We start from the raw sequence: 13,123 nt of genomic DNA on the forward strand, positions 1-13,123 counted from the left end.
CTTAATCTTTCTTGAGATATTATTAATTTTAGATAAGATTTTATAGAGCAATAGAAGTATAGAACTATTGAAAACTTAAATTTCTTGGAGAAAGAATGTGAGTGTGAATATTAAAGAGAAATACAGAAAATATGTAGGGGTTTCTCAAGTATGAAAAGATCGGAAAAGAAAGATTGAAGGAGTTTCTAAAATATGAAAAGATCGGAAAAGAAAGATTGACTTGGACAAATTAAGAAAGGGAGAGTAAATATAATAAAGGAACAAGAAATAAAAAATTGAAATGTTGAAAAAACTATTCATATACCCATGTTTAAGTAAGTCAAATTATTATTTTATTTATGTATCTAAAGAGCTTTCTTTTTCTTTTATATTAAAAACTCTACTTTTATATTAAAAGTACTAAATATTATTTTTTAAATACCTATAAACCTATAATTTCTAAAAAATGTGGCCCCCAAAATTTGGGGCCCTAAGGCACAAGCCTTACTACTCAACACATTAGAGTCGGCTCTGATTAAATATTACATTAATTACTTATTTAAGATTGTCTGAGTTTTAAAATTATTATAGCGTGTTTGGCTAAGCTTCTCTAAGGCTAAAAGTATTTTTTTTATTAAAAAATATTTTTTTTCCAAAGTTGAAGTGTTTGGTAAAAGTTTTAGAAGGAAAAAAAATGCTTTTGAGCAGAAGTAGAAGAAGTAGTTTCTCCCTAAAAATACTTTTTTGAAAAATACTTTTGAGAAAAATACATTTAGCAGCACTTTTTAAAAGTTTGTCAAAACACTAATTGCTGCTTAGAAGTAATTTTTAAATTAATTAAGGAAACATAAACTGCTTCTCATCAAAAATACTTTTGAGAAAAAATATAAGCTGGCTTTAGAAGTTTGGCCAAATAGGCTATTAGAGTGACTGGGTTTTAAATAACAGTGTTAAAAGCGGCTATTTCTGCACTTCAACCGATTATACGGATTTAAAAGTCCAAATATGTTGTGTTGATCCATTCTTGGTAGGCTTTACAGATGGGCCAATGTTTGGTTTTAAACCCAAGGTGCAAAAGGGAACACTATACATGAAACTGGGGACACGATCTTTGTTGTAAAATGGTGTGTGTGTGTGTGAGAGAGAGAGAGAGTAAATAAATAAATAGATAAGTTTCCAGGTTTCGCACTGTTAAAAGAGAACATGTGTATGTTGCAAAAACTAGGAAGATAAATGCAGGGAAACAGGTTGGGGGATGATAGGTACAATAAATCTGTTATTTACTACCATTTCGTAATGCATTATGTCACATGAAGTAAATGAAGTGTTCAACAACCCTATTTTCACTTGATGCACGTATCAAACAACTAAATACGTTACATATAATTGTTCATATAAACTTTTGTGAGTTAGTCATAGTTAAGTTAAATACTCCATAAATCTAAAAACATTCATAAATTAGAATGAAGCACTTAAAATTTCATAATAAGGAAAAGCAGAATTTGACCAATATTGTACCATAATCAAATTTTAAAGTTATCTAATATTACGAGTAAAATTATGTTTTAAGTTATTGATCAGTATTTGGTCATAACGCGATATCCAATCAATAGGTTCACATACGATGCAACCAAGGAAGTGCTATTTATTATGGCACTTTTGGAAATGCTAAAAAGATATGTTGTTATTAATTTAGATCACAAAACATATTCCTTAAAGAGTATATAAAATTATAGATTGATGTAATTGCTGGTTTTATTAAGGTCTTTAGGTCAACAAAGAAGAAAGTAAATTAACTAAATTCACAAGAAATATGTAGAACATAGAAAAATGTATACAAGAAGCAAATGACGAGTGCAAGATTTTACACAAGTGTTTTATACGTGTGTTTGGGTCGAGAACTATATTAGTGTTAAATTTTGACTTATTCTCTCAAATTAATAGTTATCTTATTATTTTCAAATGATATATATATATATATATATATATATATATATATATATATATATATATATATATATAGAGAGAGAGAGAGAGAGAGAGAGAGAGAGAGAGAGAGAGAGAGAACTATCTGCACAGAGCAGCACGTGTAGCTCTGCTAAAAATGTGGCAATCAACCATATTTTCTCATAGTACAGTGTTGATCGTTGTCGATTTTGTCTCTCGCTTTGCTTTGATCTGCTTGATGTTGTCTTTGCAGAACTCAATTTGAATTGCTGTCTTATTTCCCACCTTTTTCAATGTACTACTCCATTTTCCGCTCTACTCTCTCCATGCTCGGTTTATGTGAGCTGCATGTATAGTTATTAGGTGAATTATGTTTTTCCTATTTTCGCCTATAATCTTCTCACCTTTTTTGCAGATCCTCTGCATTTGCTATTCTTAATTTCTCAATTTTCGAAATCATTGTTGGATTAAAATTATTTAAATCGGGTAAAGTAGTAAATGGGTGATTTTGGAAAGATGATTTATATCTACGTGCTTATTTTTTTAATATTACAGTTGGTTCCCTTTATCTGAAAATCTATCTTGGGAGAAGAATGTGAGCTCTCTTTTTTAAATAGGTAAATGTAAAGAGATGGTCATAAGGTGTTTGCTCATTTGTCTGAATACATTGTGTGGTTGTTCCTATATTGTGATTCTGAATCTATGCTACGTGATGTTAAAAAAAAGAAGAAAAAATTGGAGTACATTGGTTGAGACAAATTTAGTGGTGAATTTTCCATATGGTTGGAACATTGGTTGAGACAAATGAGCAATTTATCATGCACTTGCTAGCCAATTTACCCAGCATAATACTGTGTTTATTATGGGCTATTAGGTAACCGTAAAAATTTAGAATACATATCATTTATTATACAAAAGAAAAATTGAAACTCAAAAGTTGTTTCACTGTCTTTGTTAACTAGCTTCTTTGTCTATATTTATTATTTGATATTCCGAGCATTTGAAAAACGAAAATGCACTAGTTTTTGAAGTTTGTATGCCTTAAAAATGATTGGTTGCTTCATCTGTGAATTCTACACAAGCCAACAATAGGTAGCTCACCTTCTGCTTATGTGATGTATTCCCCATATATCAAGTATGTTAGTGGACTATATTTTTTCTCACAAATTGATGAGCTAAAAAAATACTTTTCTAATGAGATGAACAAAATAACATATCATCACTTATGAAGGATTGTTGAGGACATTAATTTGAAGTAGATGACAAACCGAGTTGCTAAATTTTGTTCATGGAGTATCAAGTGTTTTAGAAAGTGCAAAAAATGCCGTGTATACCATATTTGTTTATGGTATTATTGATAAACTTTGTCTTGATTATTATTTTCAGTTTACATGTTTCATGCTTCAAAGATCCACTTCTTTGACAAGCTAGGTATCACTGCGTATACTTTTTTTTTAACACACAATATTCTTATACCTTAGTTATTTTGGGAACATCCATAGTTTTAACTGTAGTGAGAAGCCTTTGTGGAAGAAGATTAATTAATGCATTATAAAGGAAATATTATCTCTAGAGAATGACCAAATGATATTTTAACAGTGCGCTCTTTCTTTTGGTTGTTTCAGTATATAAACGTGGGAGTTAAAGAAGTGATGCTAGATGCAAGCTGACATGGTCTTTAAAATGCTTGCCGCAACTGTAAAATCAAAAATCGTTTGAGTTGCCTTCCTGTGATATTGTTGACATAAGGTGATTTACTAAGAACTTTATTCCATTTTCATTTTATTATCCCGGATATACATTTTTCCAGTGGTGCACCTTTTATTATTTTATTTACTTCTTAAAGTTACATATTTCTACTGGTAACAGACTTTTATCTAGCATTTGTGTTCAAATGTCGGAGCAAGTCATTCAAACTGGCATGTAAGATTTATTTTTGTCTCTCTCTGCTACATTTATCTAAGCTCACTTTCTTTTCTTTTGTTTCTTTTTCTTTGAAGATTCAAAAGAACATTAGAATTTATGTTATATAATGCTCATTAGTTGGTTACAACACGAACAACTAAGATATTCATTAAAAACAAATATTACAAATGATTTAACAAAATATTAAGATTCTTGTCGTCCCCAAATTGATTGACTTTGATTTAAGAACCAAAAAAGGTAAGCTTTTAACTTCGCATGTGTTTGACTTATATTGTATCACGGTTGGTCCAAAGCCCGGACTAAGGAGGATGATTTTACATATATAGAACTCAGATTCTTCACTGTTTTGCTTTTATTTTTTTATTTGACTTTTGAGGAGGAAAAAAACAGAAACTGATTTGCATACATACTATACTTGTTCTTTGGAGTGGAGTTTGATATAGTACATTTAACTCTGTATATACCTTCCATGAGATCAAGTGTATATACAGCTAGGAGGAAAATTATGGCGTACATTTGGAGAAAATAAAGTGTTTATATAGCTAGGATGTACCGTAGATTTTAGGCTTGAATCTTGAATTGTATGCTTGGTATTATTACAAGGCAAATTCAACATTCTTGGATCTCTCTTATCCACCAAAGTTCTTTTTTATTTAGTATTGATAGCTTTACTACAAATTTACCTAATTGCTTGCATTATTTTCTTCCGTCACTTGTAGTAAAGTAGTGCTTTTATTGCCAAATCAGTTGGAGTAAATACAGTATTTATGATTTACAAATATAAAAACAGCATTAACGTACTGCGCTTTATAATTCAGAAACTTCATCTACCTTTTCACTAAGTTTTTCTTATGACGGCAAGCGCAATCCCCTTCTCCTACTTATTTGAGGTCATTTGTAATCTGATACATATTATTTGTGTTGTCTAAAATATTGTATGAATTTACGCCCTATTTTGGATGTGGTAATACCTATAGATAGGGTTGCTCATTAATTCACCAAAAAGGATAACCAATTTATTGTAAATAGCCCTTGAAGGTATAATATATCACCATACGCAGAACCAACATGGCTGATTTAAATGCGTTAGCGAGTGATATCTGAAAATAATATTAACAATAAAACTAAATAGTCATTGGGCCGGGGCATAGCCCGAGCATACCCTCACTACTGTGTGTATATATATATATATATATATATATATATATTTTTTTGTTGTTGTTGAAAAATTATACTTGCACACACATGTATAAGGAATATTTTCCTTCAATAGTGACACCACTTTCACCACAAGAACCAATGAGATTGTACGACCTCTCTCCATTTATAGGCACGAACGTGTCATAACACCATACGATGAATGTTTTAAATTATTCTCGCTATATTTTAGTCAACAGATACATTATCTAAGTAAATACAAGTTTTAAACTAATTATAATTTTTTATTTGATAAAAAAATGGCCAAACCCATATACAACCCATTCAACTTGACTCCATTTTTTATTTTGGCACTTTATCTCAACCTTGTTCCATTTTGACCCTCCAACTCTATTTCTTATGTTTTATTTTAACACAAAAGTTGAAATTAGTGCAAAAAAATATAGCGCATGTGTATACACAAATCCGAGGTGTAATAAATATTAAATTAAATATTGCCACCTAATTTTTTCATCCTTTATTTCTTATAAGCTTGAAATTTGAAGTGAATCCATGTCTCAAAAAAAATTATTTTTTCATAATGGAATGAATATTTGTTCTTGTGGATTTCAAGTTGAACTGAAAATATCATGGATACCAAAAAATTTGGGTCGGGTATTTTAGTATTTACCCGTTTGACAAGGATGAGCAACATTTAATTTGATATTTATTACACCTCACATTTGTGTATACACACGCACTATAGTTTTTTGCATTGGTTTCAGCTTTTGTGTTAAAATGAAACATAAGAAGTAGAGTTGGAGGGCCAAAATGGAACAAGATTAAAATAGAATGCCAAAATGAAAAATGAGACCAAGTTGAATGGGATGTACATGTATTTGGCCTAAAAAAATCCATTGTCATATTTTTCTCCAAGTAAAAACGGACTATGATATGCAATTCAAAGCACTTCCCTTTAGAGAAATAATTAGCTTTTAATAATTTCTTAATAAACCAAGATTCCTGATTTGCTAGAACTGTGAACTATATAATGTTGCTTTTTGTAATGGACAGTTTGATTAACCATATAAAGATAAGGATATTTTTTTAAAGAATTGAATTAGATACTCATCCTCGACCATAAAGGATTCTCTTAATTAGCAATTTAATTCCCATTTCTGGCATGTACAAATTTGGCTATTTCTACTTGCTAACCAATTTATTTATGGAGTAATTTCGCACCATGTTAAATACCGCTTGGCTTTATCACACGTCAACAAGTTAATGGTAATAGATTTTCAAAATCCAATCAAATCTTGACATGAGTTAGAGAAAGAAAGCCCATTTGCCTATAAATTCTCTTCTAACTTAGCCAGCAAAAAGAACAACAAAAGAATTCAATCTCTTAGGGGTAAAGAAGAAGAAAACATGTCAAAGTTGTGCACTCTCTTTATTGTGGCATTTCTCGTTTGCTTCACTCTCACATTTGCTGCTCGTCCTGATTCTTCGGCGGTGGTGAAGCCCCAATTTCATGCAAGTCAATCCATCTTTTATATTTTCTTCTTTATTTGATCTATATATCAAGATTCTACTGGTTTATTTTTGATTTACGTGTTCTTGATTTTCTATTTATTGGGTTTTAATGACTCCGTCTATGTGAGTTTCATGGGTATAATCAGTCCTAATCCAGAATAAAGGAGAACTATTGCGGTAGGTTAACGCGATCAGTGGCGGAACCACATGTATTCAAGGGGTGTCGTCAAAAAAATAGCCAGATAAAAAATAGTTTTATATGGATATACATTATATATTGACACCCCTTGGCTATTTCGTAGGTTTACTTCTTTATATTTTGACCCCTCTTAATGAAAATTATGGCTCTGCCACTGAATGCGATCAGAGTAAAAATAGCCTTGTAGTAAATTCGAGTCGTGGAATAAGTCACCAATGTTTCCATCAAGGTAGACTGTTTACATCGCACCCCTTGGGTTGAGGTCTTTCCGCGAACCCTGCATGAACGCGGGATGGTTGTGCACTGGGCTACTTTTTTATTTTATTTTTATTTTTTATTAGTATGCGTATATGTTACTCCTAACAGATTATAAAACGTTATTTACTTTTATTCTTGCGTTACTAATTTAGGCTTATTATAGTCCGTTACATGTGGTGAGTTATTTTAACTCGATGGTGTAAAAAAGAAATTACTGTATATTCTATTAATTGATTTGTGTTTTGTTTTACGGGCAGGTTGCAAGTGAAGGGAAAATTGAGATTAAGGAAGCAAAATGTGAAGGAGTGGAGGAAGAGGAATGTTTGAAGAGGAGGACAATGGCTGCTCATCTTGATTACATTTATACTCAAAGTAACAAAAATCCATGAATTGGACTTTTTGTGTTTTAACTTTCTAATCCCCCTTTTAGTTACTAACTGTGAAAGGGGTTGTAATGGCAGTCGGTACTAATAATAAAACTTCTGCCTAGTTCTTTGTTTTTGGTACCCAATCTTTTTCTCCTCTGTTATACTTATAACATAGTTAACAAAGGGGTACATTTTATAGCTGCAAATTAAATTCATAAGTTAATTCTCACACAAATAGAATAATGAAAAACTAAAACAACCATATGGTCTTAAGAGTTTGCAGTAAAATATACTCCTAACTCTGATTTATTGCACAATGACTTGTATTTTAACAACTCATTTATATACCTTGAGATTTTAAAAAAGAAAAAGAAATGGAAAAGCAGTTTTGATTTGGACAGGTGGATTTATAACTCCTTTCTTCACCTCATCTTAATCCAACTCACTTTGATGTATATCAAAAACCTTGACTGCTTGCATTACCTGCCAGGGCAGTCGGGTGCACAAAATATTTCCTATTCACACAGGATTCGCGAAAGGGCTCTACCCTAAGAGGTATGATGTAGCCAAGTTACCCTGATGACATCAATCGTTAGTGACTGATTCTATGGCTCGAACCCGTAAGCTACAGGTTATACAGAAACAACTTTACCAAGGTTTCCTTCAACTAACGGAATGGACCAAACCAAGGCTGACACTAACAGACTAATACCACGTGACTTTCATGTGATACCTACAAAAGCCACCCCACCTGGCTCTCTTTCCGTCCCCGCATTCCCTTCTTTCCCAATTCATTTCCACCATTGTATTTTCCCTTTGTTACAGTAGTTTATGCCTGATTTTATTGCTCCAAATTTGACATTTCTGACGGTTGCAAGAATGCCAGTAAGGTCAAAAGTGATGCCTTTTCTGTTTGGGTGCGAAAGGAAGAACATTTATGGTTTATGAAAAAAAAAAATCCTTTATAAAGAAGCAAATTCATAGCAAAAAAATTATATCTCGATACGTTTTGATGAACTTTTTTGATTCTCTTAACATATTTTCATATGTCATCGAGTTTTTCTGATCATCTTTTATAAATTTAAATTTGTAGAATATTTCTCAAACTATCTTGTATGTAAAAGAATCATATCTAAATTAATTTTATATCTAATCATTTCAAAATAGATGCTTTAACCAATCTTTAATCTTTTTCCGCCTCGGTTTGGTCCATTCAGTTAGTTAGACTATTTGTGCTCAAGTTTTACAAATTTAGAGGACAAATGGTGCTCAATGTTAAATTTAAGGGACAAAGTTGGGTCTACCCCAAATATAAAGGATAGTTTTGACTAACACCTCAATTTTTTGGTCATGGACATAATTTCCTCTGGAGAAAACATTATTATGTTACTGTTCATGAGTGTGAACTCACATATCCATCATAAATTCCAGATTCTATCAAAGAAAGTACCTTGTTAGACAACTGAACAGCAATGATTCTCAATCTAAGACTTTGAAAAGACCCGAGTCTCCGGTCAAAAAGGCAGGTCGTTAAAGAAATTTAAACTTCTTGTTGTTCACATTCTTTTCATACTTGAGCTGGTTAATTTCCAAGTCTAGGAAAGGAAAAGTAGCTGTCCATATCAGTTTTAGCCTTTTTCTTCGCCAGGTTTGTGCTTGGAAATAACGTTTATTTTTTAAATTATTATGTTCACTTTCCTATCACCTCATCCTCTTCCCAGGATAAGGATCAACAAAGAAGTCAAATGCAGCATATTAACTGGTATTCGCTTGTAAGGATTACTTTTTAAACTCAAAATAATTTTGACCATTTCTCGATTCGTACGCAGTTATCCTAGCGCAGAGCCCACACTAATCTTCTGTGTCATTCCAATTTTATCCGATGTCCCTAAAGGAACAATTCACTGATAAGGGTTACACTCTGCTAAGGGAGACGTCAAGTTTCATTTTTTGTCGCTGCAGAAAATCTTCTAAGCCAATTGACAAACAACGTATGAGGATGCTTCAAAAGCAAAACAGCTAAACAAGTCCCCGCAAAATTAGATTGAAACTAGTTGTGTAAATGCGCATAAAAATTTACCATAATTGTTACTGGTATGTACCCTTTGTTGTTGTTTCATGATATGATAACACATAGTGAAAGAATTTGAGCATCCCCCAAAACCTTAGGACAATAGGTAGAGTAGTTCAAACCCTTTATAAGCTACTTTAAATGCAATAAAGAGAATAGCAATGCCATCTCTATCTCCTGCTTAGTTTTGCAGCTAGATGTTCAATTTCACCACTGAGATGGTGGGAGAGACTTCATTTGTTCTCCTTCCCATACACTTAACTATATTAACATTATCTTCGTTTCTGAGTTCTCAAAATAAACATAGAGAGAAGATGCTTTAGATGCGTCCAGCATATTCAAAGTACATGGAATATACTAACCACAGTGAAAAAAAACATGGAACTTCATGTTACCACTATCAACAGCACAAGGAACATGGTAATGCAGGTGAGGGCAGTGCTTTAGGTGCACTTTCAAGCTTCGATAAGGAGCACCAGATGCTGTAACTGATGTTGTAGTGGAATGTGACCAGAAGAAAAAGAACATCAGTCTTACTGGGGCAATAAAACTTACACTCATTTACGTTGGTTCATTCTGCTATGCTCCGGTCCTTTTGGTAAACCAATGAGCACTTTAGAATCTTCTGTTTATTCTTCTCTAAGAGACCGCATAATCTCATCTGATATGAATTCACATAATACTGAATGATTGCTCATTGGATCAACTACATTTAGTTTCCTGATGGACAAGAGAGAGAGAGAGAGAGAGAGAGAAACTAAATGAAGATGAGTTAACGCAACCATGTCATATCCAACAAAATCACAGTGAACAGGGTGTTTGATTTTTACCATTTTCAGCTATGGAGAAAATATAATACAAGACATCTCAATGACAACATTCAGTTCAAATTAGTAAGTTAAGGTAAATGGTAGAACTCATAACTGTATAAAGACCAAAGACTAGAGTGCGGTAAAGTTTAAACTACAACATGAAAGTCATATATAACAATATTCTTCCCTGATTGTGATCAAACGAAACAATCACATCAACAAGAGAAGAGTGTTCATCAGTTCCTTGTCTAAATGAAGGAAGAAATGGTTTTGTCATATGTTTGAAAATCTCATCGTCAAAAATGCTTATTAGGAGTCACCAGATTGTAGACAGACTTGATGCAGATAGAAGATATCTTTTACATTTTAAAGGTTAAAAAGTGTAGCTTTCATGATAGCAATAAAGTAGAAAACAATGAAGGATATCATGACAAGTAGAGTAAAACAATAATGAGAGATTAAAGTCATCCATGCAAGACGATATTTGCAATCCTCAAGAATGCCAACCATCATCATTCCCGTTTTGAATTTGAAAAGGAAGGTTAATTTGTAGTTTTAAGTGCCAACAATAATGACTAACAAGTTCAGTTTTTCACGAAATAGTACTATAAGCACAACAGCGAAATATATTGACCAGATTGTACTATCCAAGATACACATATAAACTGTAAAATAGTAGAAAGTTGAGAGTAACATGAGCATTTATCTCTAATTTTACATTACTTTATCAGATAATGAAGATCAAATACTTCCAATATCAAGCTAACATGTGCATCTGGGAGATAAAGGAATCTTCCCTAGAAAATTCGATAGCATAAAGGGCAAAATGTGAATAAACCGCTCTTTCAATATTAGGTATAACAAATGCATGTACATCTTTCCCAGACTATAGAACATATAAGCTTCAAATACATTAGATCAAAAGAGATCAATAACTTTTAGGCAGGCAATAAAGTTTGAGTACTGCTAAGGATATGTAGAAATAACGCAAGGCATATTGTAAGAATTACAGAAGATTTAGCACTGATGTACGTGATGATACCTAGCCCCCTCTCCACAACTTCACCATGAGCAACATTAACACTTCTTTTCAAGCTCTCTGATAGCTTCCGAGTGAAAAAATCGACAATGGATCTAACGGTTTCAAATGTCACTCTGCCAGTCACGTCAAGCACAAATCTCCTATTGCTTGGAACCGCCAATGTTGATGAAACACTAGTCAGCCATCCATTACTTTGTAGATCTATCGGTTGACTCGTATCTTTAATTTTTTTTGGAGGCACTTGCTCGAAAGCCTTTTCACTTGCTTGAGTTAAATATTCACTTTGATCAGAGTTCGAACTCAAATCAGAATCGGATCTAGAAGCTGTCAACACTTGATGAGACGTCTTCACCAGTGTTTCAACAGCCCCATTACAAAGGGAAACTAGAAAGTCTTTCACATTAGCTTGATGCTTCGGATTGGTCAACCCAGAAAACATATCATCGTACACATTAATATGCATTGTTTTATCAAGATAAACAGCAACAGCAGTGCTCACAAATGTCTGGATACAATCAGCTATCATTACTTTACATCTATCACTACAAACCATATCCACCCATATTGGTACTTCTGATGAATTTGACTTCACATTTGAGACCCCAGATTGGTAATTCCCATTCGACCCCTCCTCCGACCGACTGTCCGAATAGAAACCCAAAACCAAATTCCTAGCAAAGCTACCAACAACAACAGAAACAAACCCAGTACCAGCAGTACTCATCATTCTATCCATGACCTTATCAGCAAGACTTGACCTACCCACCTCCTCAATCTCACCCTTATTTTCACTCCCATATCCCCTCAAAATCCCAACTGTTAAAGCCTGGGAAACTCTAATAACAGAGTTAGTAAACTCCTCAGATCTTGCAATTTTAGACAACTGTCTCAAACTCCTAGGAATTTCATCAGAATCAGACTGCAAAAACTCCTTTAAATCTTTGGACACAACACCAATTGCTTCAGAAGAATCAGAGACCATTTCAGCCATTGAGATAAAAGCTCCCAACAGCTTCATGACCCTTTTCCTTTTTTTCACCACAGAGGGCATGTTATATACTTTATATGCACCATAACTAGAAAATCCAACTAATCCAAGCAGAATTATCCATTTCCTCTTCTTTTGAGCATATGTCCAACTTTTCTTTACCAGCTCAAGATCCATTTAAAGATGGAAACTTTATATAATACCTAAGCAATCCCCACTGATAAACTTCAATCACTAGCTCAGAAACCCAAGATTTTTTTTTACACAGTTGAAATTTTCAAGAAAACTTAAAACAAAACCCTAGAGCTCAAATTGAAGAAACCCAATGGAGAAAGATTGAAACTTTAATGGTACCCACAATTGAGATTGAGAATAAGGATATAAGCATGAATTTGGAAGATCGAGGTACCTAGGGTTTCGTCTCTGTTTTCTGACACAATTGAAAAATTAAGGGCCAATAGGTGAATAGTAATAATGTAAACAATAAATTTTCAATTAATTTGCTGAAAAATATTGAAGGGTCGTTAAGGAAACGAACCTGTGACGTTTATGCAGAAAGGGAATTGAGAGAAAGGGAGCGGCTTGTTTGGATGAACAGGCAATGCTGAGTGGGCTATTTTTGTTTGTTTATAGGAAATTTATTTCTGTCCAGAATTAAAAAATATAATGAAAAAAATGAAAAGAAAATTGAGTGGAAATTAGAATTTGGTTCGGTAAAAGGGAAGAGATTTTTTGGTAATTCAGAAGAAAATGAAGGGAAACTTTGTTTGGATTTTGGGGATGTGGAATATCCACAGGAGCAGTGTCTTTTTAACTACCCGCCGGCCATATTTGCACGTGTGATCACGTGACTTTGATGTCGT

At 33.1% G+C, this 13,123-nt stretch overlaps 1 protein-coding gene and 2 non-coding genes across 3 annotated transcripts; 1 reads left to right on the forward strand and 2 right to left on the reverse strand.

Moving 5' to 3' along the window:
* Window positions 1–6,194: 6,194 nt before the first annotated feature.
* Window positions 6,195–7,490, forward strand: LOC104085237 (uncharacterized). Its single transcript, XR_011415598.1, has 2 exons — window positions 6,195–6,522; window positions 7,237–7,490. It is a non-coding gene; the product is annotated as an uncharacterized protein (transcript).
* A 1,653-nt stretch (window positions 7,491–9,143) lies between these two features.
* LOC117273956 (U6 spliceosomal RNA) lies at window positions 9,144–9,245 on the reverse strand. The gene has a single exon (XR_004503991.1). It is a non-coding gene; the product is annotated as a U6 spliceosomal RNA (small nuclear RNA).
* A 1,814-nt stretch (window positions 9,246–11,059) lies between these two features.
* Window positions 11,060–13,011, reverse strand: LOC104085238 (protein PHLOEM PROTEIN 2-LIKE A10). The gene has a single exon (XM_070200174.1). The coding sequence runs from the start codon at window positions 12,435–12,437 to the stop codon at window positions 11,169–11,171; it is 1,269 nt and encodes a 422-aa protein (XP_070056275.1). The 5' UTR covers window positions 12,438–13,011; the 3' UTR covers window positions 11,060–11,168.
* Window positions 13,012–13,123: the final 112 nt, after the last annotated feature.

This window comes from Nicotiana tomentosiformis, chromosome 4, assembly GCF_000390325.3.
Source record: "Nicotiana tomentosiformis chromosome 4, ASM39032v3, whole genome shotgun sequence".
Classification (NCBI taxonomy): domain Eukaryota; kingdom Viridiplantae; phylum Streptophyta; class Magnoliopsida; order Solanales; family Solanaceae; genus Nicotiana; species Nicotiana tomentosiformis.

Coding starts and splice junctions, on each gene's coding strand:
- LOC104085238 (XM_070200174.1), bottom strand. CDS start 12,437: ATGGATCTTGAGCTGGTAAAGAAAAGTTGGACATATGCTCAAAAGAAG.